Source organism: Gopherus flavomarginatus, chromosome 3 (genome assembly GCF_025201925.1).
Source record: "Gopherus flavomarginatus isolate rGopFla2 chromosome 3, rGopFla2.mat.asm, whole genome shotgun sequence".
NCBI lineage: Eukaryota > Metazoa > Chordata > Testudines > Testudinidae > Gopherus > Gopherus flavomarginatus.
In genome coordinates this window covers 212,864,986-212,887,885 of record NC_066619.1, presented here as the reverse complement: position 1 = coordinate 212,887,885, position 22,900 = coordinate 212,864,986, and the positions used below count along the sequence as shown (strand labels likewise).

The 22,900-nt window shown below is 37.4% G+C and overlaps 1 protein-coding gene across 5 annotated transcripts in view; it reads left to right on the top strand.

Moving 5' to 3' along the window:
* NEK1 (NIMA related kinase 1) overlaps positions 1–22,900 on the top strand; it is a 127,098-nt gene that overhangs the window by 53,755 nt on the left and 50,443 nt on the right. For 3 of the 5 annotated variants that reach the window (XM_050946174.1, XM_050946169.1, XM_050946170.1), the window contains 8 exons: positions 4,729–4,831; positions 9,235–9,318; positions 9,881–9,964; positions 11,901–11,978; positions 14,040–14,135; positions 16,689–16,862; positions 21,337–21,402; positions 21,498–21,726. In XM_050946174.1, coding sequence (XP_050802131.1) covers positions 4,729–4,831; positions 9,235–9,318; positions 9,881–9,964; positions 11,901–11,978; positions 14,040–14,135; positions 16,689–16,862; positions 21,337–21,402; positions 21,498–21,726 — 914 coding nt within the window. Of the gene's footprint in view, positions 1–4,728; positions 4,832–9,234; positions 9,319–9,880; positions 9,965–10,390; positions 10,570–11,900; positions 11,979–14,039; positions 14,136–16,688; positions 16,863–21,336; positions 21,403–21,497; positions 21,727–22,900 lie in introns of those variants that run through there. The other 2 variants (XM_050946172.1, XM_050946173.1) reach the window with 2 other exon arrangements.

Here is a 22,900-nt window from a genome sequence, read left to right as displayed (position 1 = left end):
ATATAAATAAATAAAAATGTTGAATTTTGATTTGGGGTCCATAGGAATGAAGCAACTCCTCTGATTATCCAACAGATTCATTCCTAAGGGTTAAAGGAAAGAAACAGTGAAAGTATATGGCAATAAAGATTGTCTCCTTTGTGACTTAAGGCAGGCCTTGGTCCCTTGGAAAGAGAAGTGGGAGGAGGCCATATTTTATACTGACATGTCCTAATCTTTCATAAACTCAAGGTTGGATATTTCCCTACAAAAGAAACTAACACAACAGAAACAGAGCTTCTTTGTTCAATTTGCAACTCTGAATAAGACACAGTTATTCAGTACTCGGCTCCAATACCTGGCAATTTGCTGGCTAGGCTTATTTTAGCAAAAGCAAGGTTATCTGTTTGCCCCAGCTTTCTCTTCGCTGATCACTATTTGTTAGGCCTTTGGTCTCTTGACCAAACTCGGGACTTTGGGTCTGGAAAAAAGCTGGCACAATCCATATACCAGGTTATATAAAATGCACATAGATTTTAACCCTTCACAGAGTAATCCTCATAGCATTGTGGCTGATGTAGATGTGGTTCAGGGACTTCCACAACCTCTCCCTGGTACTATCAGTCCCCCTAGACTCAATCCTCAATTTTGTAGTCCACAATTGGGGCTTGACCCTTTGCACCCAAACATGAGTGCTCTCCATCTGGTAGCATGGATGCTGGCTGGTTGACACTAGTGGAGTTGGTCTGCTCACAGGATATTTAGAAAATCCTTATTAATAGCAGGAAAACTTCCACTAGGTCCGCGTACTTCTCTGAATTTACAAATGGAGCTTTACAGCATCAGTCTTCCCCTATGCATTCTTGAATACTATAGATTCTGGGCTGCCTCTTGCACTTGAAGAAAAAACTCTGGTCACTTGCTAAGCTCACTCCAGGTTCACTTGGTGACCGTTTCTGCAATTTACTCACCTATGACAAGTTTTCTCTCATCCTCTGGTGAACAACTTACTGAAGAGCATCTTGAGGCTATTCTTACTTTTCAGAAGTCCGGCCCCAACTTGGGATCTTAACTTTTTCCTTCTGAAGCTGGTGGTTCCTCCCCCTCCTCCCCCCCCCCGCCCACAACCTTCTAGCCTGTGGTTACATACGCTTTACCCTACCTTTCTATGAAATTGGCCTTCCTCTTGGCAGTCAAGTCTGCTAGAAGTTGGAGAATGAAACCCAGATAGCAGGCCATCTTATACTATAAATCTTATCCGATCATTCATACTGACAATCTGGGATGTGATCTCAGAGACTTCTTCCTGAAGTTGGTGTCTGAATTCCACACTAATGAAATCATCCACTTGTATTCTTTACCAAGTGTCATGCTGGTAGAGCAGAGCAAAGATTGTGTACTCTCGATGTATGTAGAGCCATTTTATTCTACCAGGACAAAACAAAATCACCCAGGCTCTTCCTTACTTACACAGGGTCAGAGAGCAAGCTGTTTCTACGTGGAGAATATTTAGTTGGATTGTCTAGTGCATTAGATCATGTTACCACCCAGTGGACATGCAGTCGCCTGACAAGCTGTATGCCCACTCCACTCTGTAGTTTCTCTAGGAAAACTTCTGTGAGGCTGACAGGCCAGGTGCCAGCGCATGTCAGTGTCTCAGGACAATTAATTTGTATGTGAACATCAAAGAAGGGTTAAGTGTTAGTATGCATTCAAACTAACTAATTTGTATGCTAATGGAAATGAAAGGAGATGTTGTTGGTATTGTTTTCATCTGCCTATATCATGCAGTTTTTACTATTACATATTTCTACATTTAATTAAATAACTCTATATCAAATGAATGTTAATGAAGAGAGTATTCAGGTATTAGAATCGAAGTGAAACATGGGTGCTGGGCAAGGCTGAAGAACACCAGATTGATGTGTGCAGTTCTTCTCGTCTTCATCAGCTGATTCATATCAAGTAGCAGGAGAAGATCAAAAATGAAGCCAAACCCAACAACTGCCTCCACTAGCACTGGTTTGGTTCCAGCAGCTTTCTAGTATGGATATTTTATTAGATAATGCAACACAGCTGCATTTCAAATCATATGTATCAGCGTGCCACTGCATGGTCAGCAACTATGTTGGGCATCAGAAGTTTCGGTGTCATAGTAAGCTTTCCAGTGTACTGCCAAGATCACCTACTGCACTTTTTCCAGAGATGGAAGTGGGTGGTGGTTGATGTGCAAGGAGGCCATTTCCTTTTAGGATTTGCCATGATCATGATGGTAATGACATTCACTGTTTTAGTTACTGTTTCCTGTGCAGTATCTTGAGCCTTTATGATGTAGTTAACGTTTTTCCTGCTGCACCCAATAACTGGGCATCTACTCAGTTACATGTGCTACCATCTTGATTTAATTTCTTCTATCTCTGCTACCTATTTCCCTCCCTCCTTCTCCCCAGGCCATGTCTAGACTAGGAAAATAGGTTATGTTTTTAAAAACACTGGTTAAAACATGTTAGCTAACATATTTTAACCAGCATTTTTAACCACTAGTCTGAATATGACCAGCCAAAATATTTTAAAGGTTTAAATCCTGTCTGCACTAGTGCTTTAAAAACATGTCTGTTAAACATCTCATGTTAATTAATATGGTTTCAAACGTTACCTATTTTTTCAAGTCTAGGTAGGACCAAAAAGATTTAAAGAAATTAAGGCCAACTAGGGTGAGGAAAGAATAGGGTTGAATATGATCTCTTCTAGATCTCAGCTTTTCAGAGTGTTTTCATTTACAAATTGGATCGTCTTTGGACTTAAACCATGCTATTATTCTCAAAAATGTGTGAAATATTCAGTGTATTGCCTATAAGCATTACACTGTTTAACTTAGTAATAGTTCACTTGTGTGATGTTTTCAACTAAAGGTGAACTGCAAGGATATGAGAGTAGAATGGTTGGTTAAAGCAAGAAACTTGCTAAAAGAACAGTAGTTCAGTTGTGTTTATTTTTAAAATAGTTCATGCACATATCTAAGTGACTGAAAAACCTTACATGTAGTTTAACAGAGCCTTTCACTAGATCTTAAAACTATATTGTCTTTGTATAATATATTCCATTCCTACAGCGCACATTGTGGGTCTAAATGATTACAGATTCATATCACTAGTGATATTTGAGTGAACCTTGCTGCCTGTCAAATATTGACATTTGTATACAATATATGATCGTAAACAAGCCTCTTCTGGTTGGCTACATGTAGTTCTAGAGCCTCATAAAAAGAACTTCTATTTTTAGTTAGTTTTCATCATGCTTACAGCAAACAGTAAGTAATGATCTTTATGTGCACTAAAACTTCAAAAAGACTGAACTATACCACATGGCTTTTGGAGCTCAAGATGCTTGCTTTTGTAGTAGAACAATGTTTATTTTTTCTCCGGTATTGTATGTTAATGATCACTTTGGCTGTACATAGTGCTGTTGTACACCAGATATGTACTTTTATTTGATTATGGAATTTGTATTTAGTCTAATTGACAGTTTTCTAGCTATGATATTACTTTGTCTTTCACAGCATCAAACAACAATGAAATTTCAGACTTGCACTATATTTCTGGAGATAGTTGGAACACTATTGTTTCCAATAGCATGATTTGAAGCTTGTCTGCCACCAGAAAAAACAGGGTTACAGAGGTGTCAGAGGGATGTTGAAACCTGACATTTTGCTGTTTGATATTACAGCCTTAGGTAGTGCAGAGGAATGAGGGAGAAATGAAAACATGATACAACCATAATTGATTCACTTGTAAAATCCTCAGGAATAAAAACAAAAACATCTTTGCATTACAATGTTATTTCATTCACCTTTTTAACATTTCTAATGTGTGATAAATTACCAGATTGGTACTATACCCATTATACTTTTTGTCACTTTTGTCTAAATTCATACTTTTTCTTCTAAAAAAATATTTTATCATATTACTTTCTATATCTTAATTTCTAGCTACTACCTTTGCCATGACAACCATGTTGTCTTATTTTTAGTCTTTGGAAAAGTAGTTTCCTGTTTGGGAAAACACCTGTGCTGCAAAATTGTAATACAAGCTAACCTGATGGAGTGATATAGAATTGAGGCAGAATTTCTTTATCTCACAGATCAGTTAATAAGAAGTGAACAATAGTTATCAAACTTTACAATGGGATACACTACATCTTAATACAGAGATTGTCTCATACACCATTTCCTTTCCAAGTCAGACTTGCATGCACCACCTCCCCTTTGCAGTTGCATAACACCCCTTGGCAACTACAGCAATTGTGCTTACACATTAAAGTATTGTATCTTTGGCTGTCTTTTAATGATGTTTAGCAGCTGGAAATAAGGAGCAGTCAGTGCCAAGTGACCAGCCAGCTGTCTGCAGACCATCTTCAAGTATTCTATGGGCTACTAGTAATCCACACACTATAATTTGAGAACCTCTGGAATAACTTCATGCTTTAGTAAAAATAACCACATTAGCAAAGTTGTAAGACACCACACTGTGTGGATGGAAAACACTGTGGGTTGTGATTGCTTTTTCAAAAGTGGGGACAAACCAAGCGCGCTTGAAATGTCTGTGTTTTGTTTTGGCTGGTAAAAGGTGTTATTAGATGATGCCTTCACAGAATGTTGACGACTTTGTTCTCCTGTTATTGTTTGTGAATACATTCATTTTGAATGTGGCATTCAGAAACTTTTAATTGGCATATGTTCCAATTACTCAGGCAAAGAGGATGGGTAGCAGCAGAAAGAGCAAAACAAGTTGAAGAATTCTGGCAACGAAAGAGGGAAGCTATGCAAAACAAAGCTCGTGCTGAAGGACATATGGTATGGGATTTGGTCTTCATATTTGTTTTACTGTATTAAGAATGGTTGGTTATGAGTATACACCCTTTAGAAAAGTGAGATGTAGTGTTTTTCATTGTCAAACATTTTACTCTCTGGTTTTATGATTAATCATCAGATGACATGTTTAAAAAAGTACTTTAACTATTGCTGATTATCTTACAGTAACAGTTGCATATTGAAGGAGTTCTTAAAATTTTATTTGAAGTTATAAATGTAAGTAGATAAGAACTGGAAAATAAAGATAGGTACATTGAAAATTCATGTTGTTAACTTTTTATGCATTGTTCAGCAGCTTGCAGTTTAATAGTTTGTCCACTATGTCTCCGCTACATTTGCTTGATATACAATAATCTGCATATTAATTTTTTTAAATTAAGTACATTAAAATAATTTTTACTTGATATACTTCAAACGTGCATAAACTCTCAACATCAAAGTTAAAATCAACGAGTAGTTTTAACCTTTCATGGAGGTTAAAACTTTTGAACAGTGGTACAACATGTAGATGAGTTATCTTTTTTTTGTCTAACTACTTGTTTCAATTATAAATGTAATACTGCTTTGGAAAGCTTTTTCCCAATACTGCAGCTTCACTAAATAACTTTTTATTTACTTAAGACTGTTCTATTGATTAGTTGAACTATGTTCATTTTTGAATAGGCAGAGGGATTTGTGTTTTCTAACACCAGTCCACTCCACAAATACAACCAAGTCAGGGATCCCATTACCAGGGGCACCCAGAGGATTCAGGGGGCCTGGGGCAAAGTGGTGGAGGTGAGGTGCTTGTACTGACCCAGCGGCGGTCCAGGTCTTCGGCAGCATTTTGGCGGCCGAGGGGGGGCCTTCAGTCGCTCTGCGTCTTTGGCAGCACTGAAAGGCCCCCCGCTGCTGAAGACCTGGACCGCTGCCGGGCCAGGGCCTGCGGGGCCTGGGGCAAATTGCCCCACTTGTCCTCCTCCCCCTTCCCCCGGCAGACCGGTAGTCTTGTTGCGGTTGGGTCAAAGGGACAGCGATGCTGTAAATGAGTCCCCTTACTCAGGTATTACTGAATCTCAGAGTACTGTTTTACTGGCCACTTCTTCATTTCAGGGCTAATTTTGATGCCAGCAGGCAAATTCTTATACATCTTATCTGTTTGAATTTCGATGATTGCTACGCTACCCTTTGCTGATGGGTAAGGTAGTGAAGCATCCTTAAGAGGCTTCTGTCAGTGTCTTTGTCTTAAGGTGGCATGAAGACAGATTACACCTTTCAAAATCATAACCCGGATCATCAAGTGACCTTCATGACAAAAATGATCTATATTAGTTCAGGAAAAGGCTCACTGTTCAGGGATGAGTTGAGTGTTGGATATCCATTCAGTCCTTGGCCTTGGTTACAATTAATGTAATATAGAGAAGAAATCACGAAGATTGCTTAATTAATGTGTGAGATTTAATGATGTGAACACTGGCTTTTTAGGAGTTGGACTATGACTCTCAAATATACCAAAGCAGACCTCAGATAAATGCAGTAGACCTGGATTGTGTTTTAGCTAAAAGTCTGGAGGCTCAATAACTGAACTGATAAACCCCTCAACCATCCTTACTGTGAGTAGTGTGTTTCTGGCCTAGACTATTAATGAATTTGCATTGCTATCTTACATTATAAAATCCAAATCCTTGCAATACAGGGTTCTAATATTCATATTCTGAGATGAACTCAACTATGAAACACTGAATGAAGTATTATTGAGTCTGTCTAACTAGATATCTAAATTCTTAAAGCTTTACTTCCAATTTCTTTCTCACTTAGAGACAACTTCTAATCTAAAATGCCATGGCTCCAAAGTCACCAGACATAATTTTAAGCTAATTTAAATATAAACATGAAAAGCAGACTTAAGCAATTTGAGGTGACAGTGAGCCTCTTTGTAAAGCCGATAGGTACCATGTGTTAGCCAGCTTTATAAGAGTTGGGAATTTAAATCCCCTTTCTTTTCCCCTCTCTCTTTCCCTTTCCCCATATTTGGAAAACTCTCCATTCAGCTCAGCTATTGTAGATCGAAAGGGTTAATGGTTAGAAACATTCCTATCCTATTCTTATCAATCCTAAGTTGAGATCAGAATTCCATCTGGTCAGAATTCCATCTGGTCATGGCAGATCTTAGGTAACCCAGGCTTACTACTTGTGCTGTGCAGTCCTTCTCTAGTAAAAGCAGCAAAGAGTCCTGTGGCACCTTATAGACCAACAGACCTTTTGAAACATGAGCTTTCGTGGGTGAATACCCACTTCGTCAGATGTAACGAAGTGGATATTCACCCATGAAAGCTCATGCTCCAAAATGTCTGTTAGTCTATAGCGGGTAGGCAACCTATGGCATGGGTGCCGAAGGCAGAACGTGAGCTGATTTTCAGTGGCACTCATTCTGCCCAGGTCTTGGACACAAGTCCGGGAGGTTCTGCATTTTAATTTAATTTTAAATTAAGCTTCTCAAACATTTTAAAAACCTTATTTACTTTACATACAACAATGTTAAAATGTATTACTGGCACATGAAACCTTCATTTATTCACTAAAATTAATTTAAGATTCGGCACACCACTTCTGAAAAGTTGCCGACCCCTGGTCCATAAGGTGCCACAGGACTCTTTGCTGCTTTTACAGATCCAGACTAACATGGCTACCCCTCTGATACTTCTTTAGTAATTGGCTCTAGATACTTCTCTAGTAATCTAATACTTCTCTAGTAAAGTCTACTATAGTCTTTGAACTACTTGAATCCAAATGTCTTGGATCTGATCTTCCTCACCTGCCAAAAACCTACCTGCGAAATCATGTTACAAGTAGTTAACTCTATAAGAATTTGAGCTGTGTGGACCTCTGTTTTCTAAGCCAGTGGGAGCGTATAACTTGTACCAAGCATGGTGCTACATTCCTTTCTAGTGGCTGGACCACATAGAGATTTACAAGTCAGTTACTGACTTTGTGTTAACAAATATAGGGTTTTTAGTTCAAGCTGTAGAGACTTACGCTTTTAGAACCAGATGTTCCAGATTTGATTTCCTATGCTGATGACCCACCCAGGGGCATCTCATTACATGCACCTCCGTTTTAGTTTAAGTTTTTGTTTTGACTAATGGGACAGTCTTGTGTGAATTGGTTGTCTGTGCAAATTTAGAATTCCTGTTCAGGTTTTTTTCAAATTTCAAGCAGAAGTAGAAGTGACTGCCACCTCACTGTTGAAAAATGTGAACTTTTAAAGTTTTTGTGTAGTTGTCTTGAAGAGCTTTATTATATTGTGAACTCCCGTGTGCTTTTAATTATTGGCTTCCTTAGTTTTTGGAGTGTGTGTGTGTTTGCAAAATTTACTATCATGAAACCCTTTCTCACACAAGTAGTTTGATTTTGGTGTGGTGTGAGTAAAGGGTCACTAGTTTGAGGCTGCAGTTCCTTAAGAACTGGTAATTAAATTAAGGAGTTTTTAACTTTTGTTGAGAACAGTTAGGCAATATGTTCCCTGGATTTGTCTGTGTAGTCCAGCAATTTTACTGTATTTGTCTTATTTATCGTTAAAACATTTACTTTCTCTTTCACAATTGTGACTTTTCTGATTTAAAGTAGGACTTCATATTTGTTTAGCCAACATGGATGCTGGTAGGATTGGTGGAAAAACCTGTGTTCATATATGCTCTGTGTTTTTGTTTAACAAATGTCATGAAACCAAACATTTTAATTGGATTAGAAATGATGTTTTTTTAACAAGAAATACCTTTCTTATTTTTATTTATTTATTCTGATATGAAAACACTTTGGAAGTGCAGGGAAAAGCAAAATATGTTTCTAATGGCAAGTTAACAATACAACTATTTCTTGGTTTTTAAATCTAGTAAATGCTGTGATGAGTACTTAGATTAATATATATAAATAGTTTAACCTTTGATATGAATAAAATTTCCATGAGCTGTTGTTAATATTTTATATTTAAAACTCAAATAAAAATGATTAGATATTCTAGGCTTAGCTGAAGAATTATCATTGTCAGTTGTGTGCTAAAGATGGTGCAAAAGACAAGTAAAAAGAGAGCCCATGCCCCAGAGAATTTGTAATATAAAAGATTTAGCTAGAGAAAACTAGACACATATGGAGATCAGAAGAGGGAGCTAAATATGTATAAAAATCTAATTTATTAGAATGCTCTGAGGCTTTCTCTTTGATTACTCAGGGGTTTTGATTATTACTATCAAATGTTTCTTGTAAATAAGACTTTTGTCAGCGAAGTTCTTAAGAGCTGAAAGTCATCTGTGTTTCCCATAAGAAATTTAATGCAGTTATTGTTGGATAAGGTAGATAATGTTCTGGCCCTAGTCATTCTTAAACTTGATACATTAAATGGTGAACAGGGTACACTGCAAAACCTGGCAGCTGTCTATGGAGGCAGGCCCATTTCTGCAAGAGGAAGGAAATCCAGAAACAAGGAGGAAGAGGTATGCTACCCGCATGTTTGCCACCTTCATCACAAAATAGCATCACTTTGACTTTGCCTCTGCGTTCTTTTCTTGCATGGTTTATAATTTATAACAAATACAAGAACTTCATAGATTCCCCAGGAATTAATGTATATAGTCCTAGAGTTTGTTGCTCAATAGTCTTAGTAATAGCTGTCTATATCAGTCTTCTTTCAAAAAGAAAAAAATTATTTATTTTCTTTTAAATAAGCACAAATATCCCAGACAAAAACAAAATCCCAACCTCTATCTACAGTCTTTTTGTAAAACATACAACTACTCCTAGTTTTGCAGATCTTACCAATCTTAATAACCTTAAGCCTACCAAATTTAATATTGTGGAACACAAATTATGGTTTTCGTTCATTTCATTAGAGAAGAAATCAGTTGAATTTCTTTTAGAAATGAATAAATGTTAATTTAGCAATAGCAGTAGTTTTTTCCTTTATTTGACCTTTTTGTGGAACCATACGAACTTAGATACAGAATGCAAAACTCATTGTTTCCTTTTAGTTGAAACTTTGCTTCCTTTTTCATATAGGAATACTTGGCAAGATTAAGACAGATCCGACTTCAAAACTTCAATGAACGCCAGCAGATTAAAGCTAAACTTCGTGGAGAAAAGGTTGGACAAAAATAACTCCTAAAGGCTTTGAGGAGCTAGTAGTGAAAGGCTCTAGACTATTGTTTGTGAGATCTTTTTATGCAGGTGTAATTCTCCCTTTTAAAAAAAAAAAAATACACCTTTTAGGCTGACATTTTCCATGTTGAGGCTTTATCTAAAAGTGAATCTTTTTTCATTAAGTATGAGCAGATCCATATAGCCCTTGAGGAGTAAGAGTGCAAAACTTTCTTATTCTTAAAAAGTAATGGATAGAAAAAACAACAACCTTGGAACCACAATCTTTTAAAGATGATTGTACAAAAAACTGACGAAGTTTGAAAAAATACAGCTCATGTGCTCTTTGAGTACTAGTACTTATTTTTCATTCTAGTCTGGCTTTGCCTTCTTGCTGTATCCTTAATTTGTGTATTTTGTTCTTTAATCCAGCCTAAGGCATTGAAATGCCATCAACAGATTTAAAATGGAAATTGATATGGATCAGTTTAAATGGCCAAAAAACTGCCATCATACAGGGTTACAACCAAGGAACCTGGGGGAATCCCAAGGGCCAAGAGGGGCAGAGTACATATTAAGTGTTTTTTAACTGCTCTTAAGGCTGTATATTTATGCAGGTATGAAAATGTTTGATTTTGCTTATCAATCTTTTACTAACTAGTGAATGTTAAAGCTACAAGTGTGAAGCTTGCCAATTATGTTGATAAAGCACTATTTACATTTGTTGCCTGTTGCCTATTAGAACTGGGGACTCTTTTTCCTTTAAAAATACTTGCAACTTTTAAAACTCCATAGAAATCCTATGTGAAAACTCTGCCAATGCAGTGTTAAGGTTGTACAGTTAAGCATTCAAGTCATAAAATGTAAAAGTTAAGACTGAGTGCTCAATCTGAACTCTGATCCCTTGTGTATATCCATTAAAATACTGTCTTCTCTTATGCTAACATGGCTTCAAGTAATTGTTCATATGGCTTCTACTTCTGGTGTGCTCGTGCCTCATGCATATGAGATCTGATTCTTTTGACCAGGAGTGCTTCTGGGGCCACAGGTGCAACCTGGATGCCTTCACACCCCTTTCTCCTCCTAATGCATAATGTGCGAAGGAGGCCCCAGTTGTCCCTCAGTTCCATCTTATTCTCTGTATCACTGAAACAGAATTCTTGTGGTGTATTCATACTTCTTTACCACTCTAGTAGTATTTAGTTTTCTGTTAGTTAGCTATTCTTTTAGTTGCCCAGTGGCACATAGTTTTTCTACTAGTTAGTAGGCCTGGAGCCCGCTTCCATTACCAAGACCCTAGCTATGATGGCAGAAGCTAAATTTCTGAAGTTTAACATATGCCTCTCCCGTAATGTTTGTATGCCACATAATGATGGGCACTCTGGTGCTTGTTGTGCTTAGGCAAAGGGCATACAGTATCTCAGTCTTTGCCCAATCTGCTGCCTTTTCCATAAATACTTTTATGTTAAATATAATCTAATAGTATGTGATAGCATAATTAGAGGTGGCTTTGTAATGTATACAGGCAGAGTTAAAGTTGTGCTTTCATGCTTAACTTTCTGATTCCATGAGCGCTAAGCTTTGCAACCTTAATATTGTGTTAATGTGGTTATTGATCTTAATAGAAACAAATTCTGTATGCATTTATAGTGTAACTGGAGTAAAGGTATTTCAAACATGGTATATTTTTAAAATAATTTTCTTTTTGGTTTATAAAAAATTCCAAACTTTCAATTTGAAGACTGGATTTGTTCATAAAAGATGTGTTCCAGTTCAACCACAGGTTACTGACCTTGATGCAGGAATTACTGAGTGAAATTTTATGGCTTGCGTTATGCAGGTAATCAGACAAGCTGATCGCAGTGCTCCCTTCTGGCCTTCAAATCTGTAAATCTATGCGCTAACTATGACTTGCTCACTTTTAAGAACTCTTACTTTGTAGAATGAAGCTGACAGTTCTGAAGGACAAGATGCAAGTGAAGAAGCAGAATTGAGACGCAAAAAAATTGAAGCACTAAAGGTAATTGAAAAAAGAGGTTTAGAATACATTCTTTAAAATCCACTTAATATTCTTCTATTTGGATTGAATCAGGTGGTAGAATAAGATTAGTGGCACAGCTTTAAAATTGTACATTTGTTATTTGCAGTAGCTACACTACAATACCAAATATTTGGTATTTCTCATTGTAAGGTAAGATAAAACATTAAATACGTAATGCGTAAATCTGTGTTTTAGTGACACCCTCTGTATATATGAAGAGGAGTTATTTTTCTGTAGCAAAACATACATTCTCTAGAAGTATGCACTATGGACCATTCTTCATTTAGCTTCAAGTTGTTGTGGAGAAATCTGATGGACATGTAAAAGTAAGTTAGTCTGACTAGTTTGAGTTTAAACTAATCATTTAACTTAATTCTTCCAACACAGACAATAGGTTTGTGTATACTTTTTTGTGAAAGATAGAATTATAAATACTTCGAATTGTATTGCAGTAACAAAACTATTAAATTGACATGTTACTTCAGTACTGAAGCTTATTTTTGGTCACTTACACTAGGACATGTTCATTTAAAAAAAAAAAGCTACATTTTGAGTGAAGCTTTTCTCACTGTTAGCTTTGGTTCTGAAGACAATTTGGTGTGAGCATGATGGAAATGCTGTGATGTGGAAAAGGAGGAAGACTGAGTGCACCATGAATACTCTGTCTGTTGTTTTTGGGGGGGAGAAGGGAAGGGTTGAGTTAATGGAATACAGGCAAGGAAAGACTTTCCAGATGTTCTTGTATGCTTTGTCTTGAAGCCTGCCATAAATGTAGTTGTGAATAAGGCCTCATGGCTTAATTTCAAAGTTATATTTCTCTAGCAAAGTTTTTAGCTTTCTATTCTACAGGAGGTCTACAGAGTTCAGAACTTTTAGTCTGAATTCTGCTCCATGGTCTCTTGTAACGATAACTATCGATATCACACTAATACTAAGTAAGTGTCCTTTAAAGTTGATGGGGGCAGGGAAATGTGCATTGTGAAAACAAATGTGACTGTTCTGTTACGATTAAAGCAACTAATTTTGATCTCTTCTGTATATGTATTATATACAGAAATGCAAAATGTTTCATTTAATGTTCATTTTAACATAGTTATGGCTTTCTGTAGAAACCATGACCTTGAACTTCTGTATTGAAAATTTAATCTTAATGCTTTATTTCAAGGTTTTTATTTCCATTTTGTTTGTATACAAAGTGTAAAAGGAAATTTTGACATTAGAATCTCCTTTTAAAAATATACTTGGAGCAGGATGGATTGTCTTGAAAAGACTTAGAATTTACTTACGTAGTTCACCAACTTTTATGTGGAAGTATTTTGTATTATTGAGTGTTTTCTGAGTGTGACATTAGTTCTCATATTTGACATGCAAAGTGTCACATGCTGAGAATTGAAGAACTGAGGATCTGGAACAGAGATGGGCGAACTATGGCCTGCGGGCCACATCTGGCCCACAGGACCATCCTTCCCAGCCCTTGAGCCTCCGGCTCCTCCCTACTGTGCCCCCTCAGCTTGTGTGCTGCCAGTGCTCTGGGCGACAGGGCTGCGAGCTTCTGCCGGGCAGCTTGGTAGCATGGCTGGCTCTGGCCAGGCAGCATGGCTGCCAGTCCTGATGCGGCATGGTAAGGGGGTGGGGAGCAGGGGTCTTGGATAAGGGGCAGAGGGTTTTGGGGTGCAGTCAGGGGGCAGGGAGTGGGGGAGTTGGATAGAGGATATGGTCCTTGGGGGGGGGCGGTTAGAGGCAGGGGGGTCCCGGAAGGAGGCGGTCAAGGGACAAGGAGCAGGGGGGGTTGGATGGGTCAGGGGCCCTATAGGGTGCAGTCAGGGGATGGAAAGTGGGAGGGAGCCAGACTGTTTGGGGACGCACAGCCTTCCCCACCCAGCCCTCCATACAGTTTAGGAACCCCAATCTGGCTCTCAGGCCAAAACGTTTTCCCTCCCCTGATCTGGGATGTTTAATTTCAAGAGGTCTGCAGAATGAAGAAGTTGAAGAGCTGCTTATGAGATTGGATTGAAGCCTATTCTTTTTTCTTATTTGCAGGCCCAAGCAAATGCACGAGCTGCAGTTTTGAAAGAGCAACTAGAGCGAAAGAGAAAGGAGGCATATGAAAGAGAGAAGAAAGCTTGGGAAGAACATGTAAGAAAAAAAGAGCTTTCTTTACACAGTATTGGTTTTATTTGGAATGACCCCTGCCCAGACTTGGTCTTTCAGCCGAAGAGTACAGTGTTAACTTTTTCTTCGTATGACTGAAATTTAAGGCCAAGCTTTTCAGATCTCTGTAACTATAGTTTTGGCTGCTAGAACTGAGCTGTGCGTCTCTGAAAGTCAGGGCTCTTATTGATTATCTTAACTTCAGGCACCAGGCATGCAAATCTTGGCTTTAGTTTGAAATGTACACTGAATTTAAAAAAAAATCATCAGGACCATGTTGAAATATTTACTATTGTTCATGTGTTATTGAAATCCGCGTAACTGTTCTTTTAGTCATAAAAACTTTGGAGTGTAAAATCAGATTGGTAAAATAGCAGCATAGGAGAAAAATGCTTTGATGCTTTGAAGTAGGAAATACTGAAAGAGTAGAGCTACTGGTCTTTTTAGGCAGCATGAAATAATGTGTGAAATTATTTGTCCCTTTTCACGGTACATAGGAGCTTGTCAGGTGACAAGCTGTGCTCAATTCATAAAATCTTTAAAGAATGAACAAACGGTGATTTATAATGATGAATTTTAACTGGTTTCTGTTGATGCAATGAACTGCAAAAGTGGCAAGAATTAATGATGTACTATATACTTGTTTTCAACATATGACAGGCTATAGTGCTATTTTCAGTCTTTCACTTGGTGGCACTGCTGTTGTGAATTTAAAACTAAATTAAATAATGAAATTACCTGAAAATGCGAACAGTGAGTTGGCATAAAATCTAACACCCATGAACACTACTCTTTTAAAATACTCAGGCCAAAAAAAAGAGGAGGAAAAGTACAAATAATATTTACTATCTTCTTGTTCCCCAGCAGTAAGTGTAGAAGCTTTCAGTCTTATGGTGTGACTTCCCTTCCCCCCTCCCCCCGCACGCACCAAGTCTTCTTACTATTTCATGGGCATATACACAGGGTCTTTTTAAAATAGTTCTCATTAACTGTTTTTAAAGATGTCCCTTCCCCACTCTGAAGTCTAGGGTACAGATGTAGGGACCTGCATGAGAACCTCTAAGTTTAATTACCAGCTTAGATCTGGTTTTACTGCCACCACCCAAATCCTTTAAGAGTTACTTGGGAAACTCTGTCTACCTTCCCCCCAGACTATCTCCCTATGAGTAGCCTTGAGAGACTTCTCCACCAAGTTCTTGGTGAACATAGATCCAAACCCCTGGATCTCAAAACAAGGAGAAATTAACAACTCCTCCTCCTTTCTCTCCACCAATTCCTGGTGAGTGCAGATCCAACTCCCTTGGATCTTAAAACAAGGAAAAATCAATCAGGTTCTTAAAAAGAAGGCTTCTAATTAATGAAAGAAAGGTAAAAATCATCTCTGTAAAATCAGGATGGAAAACAACTTTACAGGGGAATCAGATTCATAGAGCCCAGAGGAACCCCCTCTAGCCTTAGGTTCAAAGTTACAGCTAGCGGAGGTAAGCCTCCTAACAAAAGGAACATCTACAAGTTGAGAAAACAAAGATAAAACTAACACATCTTGCCTGGCTGCTACTTACAAGTTTGAAATATGAGAGACTGGTTCAGAAAGATTTGGAGAGCATGGATTGATGTCTAGTCCCTCTTAGTCCCAAGAGCGAACCACCTCCAAAACAAAGAGCACAAACAAAAGCCTTCCCCCCAACCAAGATTTGAAAATGTCTTGTCCCCTTATTGGTCCTTTGGGTCAGGTGTCAGCCAGGTTACCTGAGCTTCTTGACCCTTTACAGGTAAAAGGATTTTGGTGTCTCTGGCCAGGAGGGATTTTATAGTATTGTACACAGGAGGGCTGTTCCCTTCCCTTTATAGTTATGACATGTCCTGTCAAATTAAATCGTGTAAATTTAAAAAAACCTACCGGTGACTTGAGATGTCATTGAGCCATGGTTTTTTTGCATGTCTATATTCTGAAACTACCTTCTTTTCAAGGGGTTCTACCATCAAACTTTGGATCAGCAGTTTATCATGCCTTTACTGTGGTAACTCTTTGAGTGCTGAAATCTATCTGCCTCCACATCAATGTGGCTAATTTCCCATATTTCTAATTGTTTAACCTTTTTTGTTTCGTTTTGTTTTTTTTTAATTATGACCCCTGTTAGCGTATACATGCAGAACCTTTTATTTCTCCATTCTAATACCCCTTTCTTTTTGGGTTTTACTAAGTTTAGAAAGTGCCTCTCTACTATATTGTGCTTTATTTTACGTGAGTTAAGCCTTCAGTGTAAAGAGTTGGTCTTTAATAATAAATTAAGAATCTTAACCTGCCGTTACAGAGGGAAGATATTTACCCCTTACATTTAGTTCCTCAAAAACAAAATTAATAACACTCGAAACTTTAAGGGGGGAAAAAATCTTTCAGTCATAGCATTAAATGAAACTGGCAATCTCACTTTAGATTTAAGTAGATTCATGGTACATTGATAACTTTGTGCTGTTTTTGTTGGTTTATGTTAAAATAGAATGGGTTTTTTTTGTTTGTTTTTTTTTTAAACACAGTTGGCAGCAAAAGGGGTAAAGAATCCTATGGTGCCTTTTAATGTGTCGGCAGCTTGGGTTAGTCCTGTGCCTGGGCAACAAGAACCTGGAAGACCGCCTCCCAAACCACAACTTCCATTGAAGCCCAGTACACCAGTTATCTCTATAACTTCAGCTTTGAAGGAAGTGGGTGTGGTAGGTATTCCACTAAAATCTAAAAGGAACAAAAATAGACAAAAATCAGCTCAACTGGCACAAGATTTGAGAAGATGGATTAATCTAAGACCGTTCGGAATCTGTAAACTTTGTTTAAGAACACCACATGTTTTTAATGAGAACTGGATACCTTAGAAATTGATGGAATTAGTACTGGTATAAATTACAGATCTATCAAGTTAATCTCCACAGAGATAATAAATTTATAATTTAGATTAGTCAACTTCATTTACAATCAATGCAAATACTAAAAATCCAGAATATCACCACTTTAGTGAATACATATTGAAGTCCAGTGAGGCCAGGATTTTGCCCACAGTCTGGAAACTTCCAGGGAGGTCATTGGGACGCTGGAACATCAGTTCTCTTCCCCTCCAGCCCACAGACAATGTAATGGTGGTTGCAAAACAATTTTTGAACTTAAAACCGTTCTGTTACTCCTTTTTCAGCTTTTTAAATAATTTACTATGTCAGAAGTTTTAGAAGATTGTAACTGTTGTCATTATTATTTTGTTTGAGACAATAGCAAAAACTTTGTTATTGCTCTTTTTTCTGTATTCCAGGGACTTGATCCTGCAAACACTTATATATGAGCTTAACTTTATTATTGTGAGTGTCCCATTTAATTTCAGTGGGACTAATGAAGGAGCAAAAATAAGGACGTTGAAGTGTTTGTAGAATTGGGGCTTTGGATAGTATCTTTAGTGATTGGGACACAGTATCCTTGAAGATGTGTTTCAATCATACAAGCAATGGAAATATGTAAGAATACATTTTTCCTCAATGTGGATAGTTCTCATGTCTCCTCCTATATTCAACTATCCATCTTGCATTATTGTTACTGTTGATTCTTTTAAATCTTCCTTGGATTTTTTTCCTCTTTTTTCACTTGAAACATCTAGTTATAGAGCTTTTTTGCTCTACTCATCTAAACAAATTTAAACTCAATTGTTGATTTTTCTTTAAATTGTTCACTTTGTGGCACGTTAAAAGCTGCAACTTTTTTAGCAAGTTCTAGATCTCTGACTTGCAGTTGTTTTTATGGTATGATCATTGATAGGGATCTCGGCCATGTTTAAGTGTCGAAGGTGAACAGACATGCTTCCTAAAATGAAGCTTAAATTGAATTGCCGGTGGAAGGCCTGGAAAAAAGATTTAAATTAGGGCTGACAAGTGATTACAAAAATCAATTGCAGTTAATTGTGCTATTTAAAAGAAATAATCTTGCTGCTAAACAATAGAATGCCATTTGTTTAAATATTTTTGGATGTTTTCTACATTTTCAAATATATTTATTTCAATTACAACACAGAATACAAAGTGTACAGTGCTCACTTTATATTTTTACAATGCAAATATTCGTAATCAGAAGATAGTATTTTTCAATTCATCTCATACGAGTACTGTCATGCAATCTCTTTATTGTGAACATGCACCTTAAAAATTTAGATTTTTTTGTTACATAATTGCACTCAAAAACAAAACAATGTAAAACTTTAGCACCTACAAGCCCACTCAGTCCTACTTTTTGTTCAGCCAATAAGCTAAGCGAAACAAGATTGTTTATATTTACAGAAGATAATGCTGCAGGCGTTTGCATGGCACTTGTTGTAGACAGTGTTGCAAGATATTTACGAGCCAGATGCACTGAAGATTCATATGTCCCTTCATGCTTCAACCACCATTAGAGGACGTGTCTATGCTGATGACGGGTTCTGCTCTGTAACGATCCAAAGCAGTGCGGACTGATGCATGTTCATTTTTATCATCTGAGTCAGATGCCATCAGCAGAAGGTTGATTTTTCTTTTTTGGTGGTTCAGAGTATGTAGTTTCCGCATCAGTGTGTTGCTCTTTTAAGACTTCTTAAAGCATGTTCCATACCTCATCCTTCTCAGATTTTGGAAGGCACTTCAGATTCTTAAATCCTGGGTCGAGTAGTGTATCTATGTTCAGAAATTTCACATTGATATCTTCTTCACATTTTATCAAATTTGCAGTGAAAGTGTTCTTAAAATTAACATGTACTGTCTCATCATCTGAGACTGCTATAACATGAAATACATGACAGGATGTAGGTAAAACAGAGCAGGAGACATGCAGTTCTCCCCCAAGTAGTTCAGTCACAAATTTAATTAATGAATGATTTTTTTAATGAGCGTCAGCAGCATGGAAGCATGTCCTCTGGAACGATGGTCGAAGCATGAAGAGGCATATGAATCTTAGGCATATCAGGCATGTAAATATCTTGCGACACCAGCTACAACAGTGCCATGCAAATGCTTGTTTTCACTTTCAGGTGGCGTAATTAAGAAGTGGGCAGCATTGTGTCCTGTAAGTGTAAACAAACTTGTTTCGCTTAGTGATTGGCTGAACAAGAAGTAGGACTGAGTGGACTTGTAGGCTCTGTTTTGTTTTTGAGTGCAGTTATGTAACAACAAAAAAAAAACCTACATTTTTTAAGTTGTACTTTCATGATAAAGAGACTGTACTTGTATGAGTGAATTAAGAAATACTGTTTATTTTTTATCATTTTACAGTGCAAATATTTGTGATAAAAAATAATAAAGTGAGCACTGTACACTTTATATTCTGTCTTGTAATTAAAATAGATATATTTGAAAATGTAGAACAAATGTTTAATAAATTTCAATCGATATTCTATTGTTTAACAGTGCAATTAATTGTGATTATTTTTTAATGTCAATTCATTTTTGAGTTAATTGCATGAGGTAAATGCGATTAATCAACAGCCCTAATTTAAATGAATATTGTGGCTACATTTTAGTCATTGTAGGAGCTTAAAAAAAGGTCTCATCAAACTTCACAATGATTTGCTCTTTCATTTCAATAGATAATTCTGTTCAGTGGCTCATTTGATCCTGAAAAATACCCTCCCCAAAAACTCCCTGATTTAATACCCACATTGCTGTGATAACCCTAAACCTTTTCTCTTGTTGCTTAGTAACTGTTGGCAGGACGTACATTTTACTTTACAAGAATTCTGTTTTCATTACATCATTCAGTTGCTTATTTCCTTCCACTTCTTTCAACTTTTAAGCATGTTAAGTCAGATAAATTCATGCAGTGATGTTTGGTAATGCTTATCACTCACTTGCAATATTAATGAATAGTTGGCACGTTTACTGTAGCAAGAAACAATCTTTTAATGAAATCAGTACCCTGAATTTTGAAAAATTAGCTTTCTGAGTTTATATAGAACCTTATCGTATCTCCCACTTACGTTACAGGATTTTCTGTATCCTAGCAAACAATGCTCCTTAGTGGTACACAGTACCGTTCATTTCTCTCTCCAACATCCATTGGCAGCTGATTCTACCCAATAGCCTTTTTCCACCCACTCTTTTTCTTCTCTTGAAAGTTATGTAATTTTCTTGTTCCTAGTTGCCATAACCTGAACTTTGATGTTGTCACTTGCCTTTCAGTTTAGTCTAAACATTTTCATTTCACAGATTGAAAACGGTGCATAATTTGAGGAGGGAAGGATAGCTCAGTGGTTTGAACATTGTCCTGCTAAACCTTGAGCTGTAAATTCAATCCTGGAGGGGGCCATTTAGGGATCTGGGGCAAAAATCTGTCTGGGGATTGGTCCCCCTTTGAGTAGGGGGTTGGACTAGATGACCTCCTGAGGTCCCTTCCAACCCTGGTATTCTATGATTCATGTAATGTTCCTAATATCAAAACCTTTCAAATATTTAAGCTCCTATATATGTTTCTCTGTGACATAAAAGTTCAGAAATACTTGATAATCTCAATGTAGCCATAAATAAGGGGCCACCATAAACTGGTGTTATATAGTTGCTAACATAATAGCATTTGTACTTTTTTGAAACAATTGTGGGTCCATTTTTTTCCTCCTCATTCTCGATCTAGGTGACTACATTTGGTACTATTGATTACTTTTGCTCAAATATTGAGATGATGATGATTCTCTCATTCTTCTCCGTACTTAAATCCAGCCACTCTCTAGCCACTCCATTTTTATTTGTAATGAAGATTTGATTTCTTCCCTTTGTTTTTCCTTTCTGTATAGGAGTACCTTAACTCTTTCCTTGCCTGTTATCTGTTCTTTCAGGAGTTACTCAGTCTTAACTTCAGGCGTAGATGTGAGTTTTCATAGATAATGCCCTACTTAATCTCCCCTGGTTTATGTTCTAATTCTTCTTTTTACCATTTGCTTATACAGAGTCTTGGCTTTTTAATTGTTAATTTCAGGTACTGAATGTTTCAAAGACAAAATTTATCTTAGAAATTCTCTGAGGTAAGCTTCCTAATAAAAGTCTTGTACAAGAATAAAAAGAGTAAACAGTTATCAATGGAGAGATTTTTGGAAAGGTTTACTTCTTCCTTCTCCCAGTACAGACTATAAATATTCTAAAGATATTTTTCTGACTTCCTTTCTTTTATTGAATTTCGTGCTTCCTGGATCTATAGAATGAAAATACAACTGCTATCCAGGAAACCACAGAGGAAACGAAGAAGGCAGATCTTGCTGTGCAAGTAAGTCAAATTACATTTGGTTTTATTTGATTTTCCTGTTCCTTTCCCTTAAGAACTTAGAATAATTTAAATGGTACACTTTTTCCCTTTTTCAGAATAAAAGAGAAATACTAAGAAGGTTGAATCAAAATCTTAAAACACAGGAAGATGTAAAAGGAATAAAGGAGCCTAAAGACACCTATGAGGGAGCTGTGGCTGAAGAAAGTAAAGAAGAAGAAGAAGATCCACTTCTAGTAGATCGCAAGAAATGGGAGGTTGCAGCAGCTGAGCTGGTGGTTCCTTTTGCACAGCTAACTATGGAAGAATCGTTTTCAGGGACAGAGAGTAAGCAAGCTTTCTGCTTTGCCTACCTGAGTATTTCCATGATTGATATCTAGGTGCTAATCTGTAGTGTATGGTATCAGTTCACCAGAATTAAAGTGCTCCTAATTATAACCTTTTCACTACCTAAATGTTTGCTCTGCCTCTCTGTCCACATCCTTCAAAGACTTGAAGATGACTATGTTCTAGGGCTGTCAAGCAATTAAAAAAAATAATTGTACGATCAATCGCGCTGTTAATAATAGAATACCATTTATTTAAATATTTTTGGATGTTTTCTAGTTTTTCAAATGGAACATAAGAACAGCCATACTGGGGCAGACCAAAGGTCCATCTAGCCCAGTATTCCATCTACTGACAGTGGCCAATGCCAGGTGCCCCAGAGGGAGTGAACCGAACAGGCAATGATCAGGTGATCTCTCTCCTGCCATCCATCTCCATCCTCTGACAAACAGAGGCTAGGGACACCATTCTTTACCCATCCTGGCTAATAACCATTTATGGACTTAACCACCATGAATTTATGTGATGTGAAGAAAGTGGATAAGGAAAAGTTATTTACTTATTCCCATAATACAAGAACTAGGTGTCACCAAATGGAATTAATAGGTAGCAGGTTTAAAACAAATAAAAGGAAGTTCTTCTTCACCCAATGCACAGTCAACTTGTGGAACTCCTTACCTGAGGAGGTTGTGAAGGCTGGGACTATAACAATGTTTAAATGGGAACTGGATAAATTCATGGTGGTTAAGTCCATAAATGGCTATTAGCCAGAAAGGGTAAAGAATGGTGTCCCTATCCTCTGTTCATCAGAGGATGGAGATGAATGGCAGGAGAGAGAGATCACTTGATCATTGCCTGTTAGGTTCACTCCCTCTGGGGCACCTGGCATAGGCCGCTGTTGGTAGACAGATACTGGGCTAGATGGACCTTTTGGTCTGACCCGGTACGGCCGTTCTTATGTTCTTATCCAGTTCCCTTTTGAATGCTGTTATAGTCCTAGCCTTCACAACCTCCTCAGGTAAGGATTTCCACAAGTTGACTGTGTGCTGCGTGAAGAAGAACTTCCTTTTATTTGTTTTAAACCTGCTGTCTATTAATTTCATTTGGTGACCCCTAGTTCTTGTATTATGGGAATAAGTAAATAACTTTTCCTTATCCACTTTCTCCACATCAC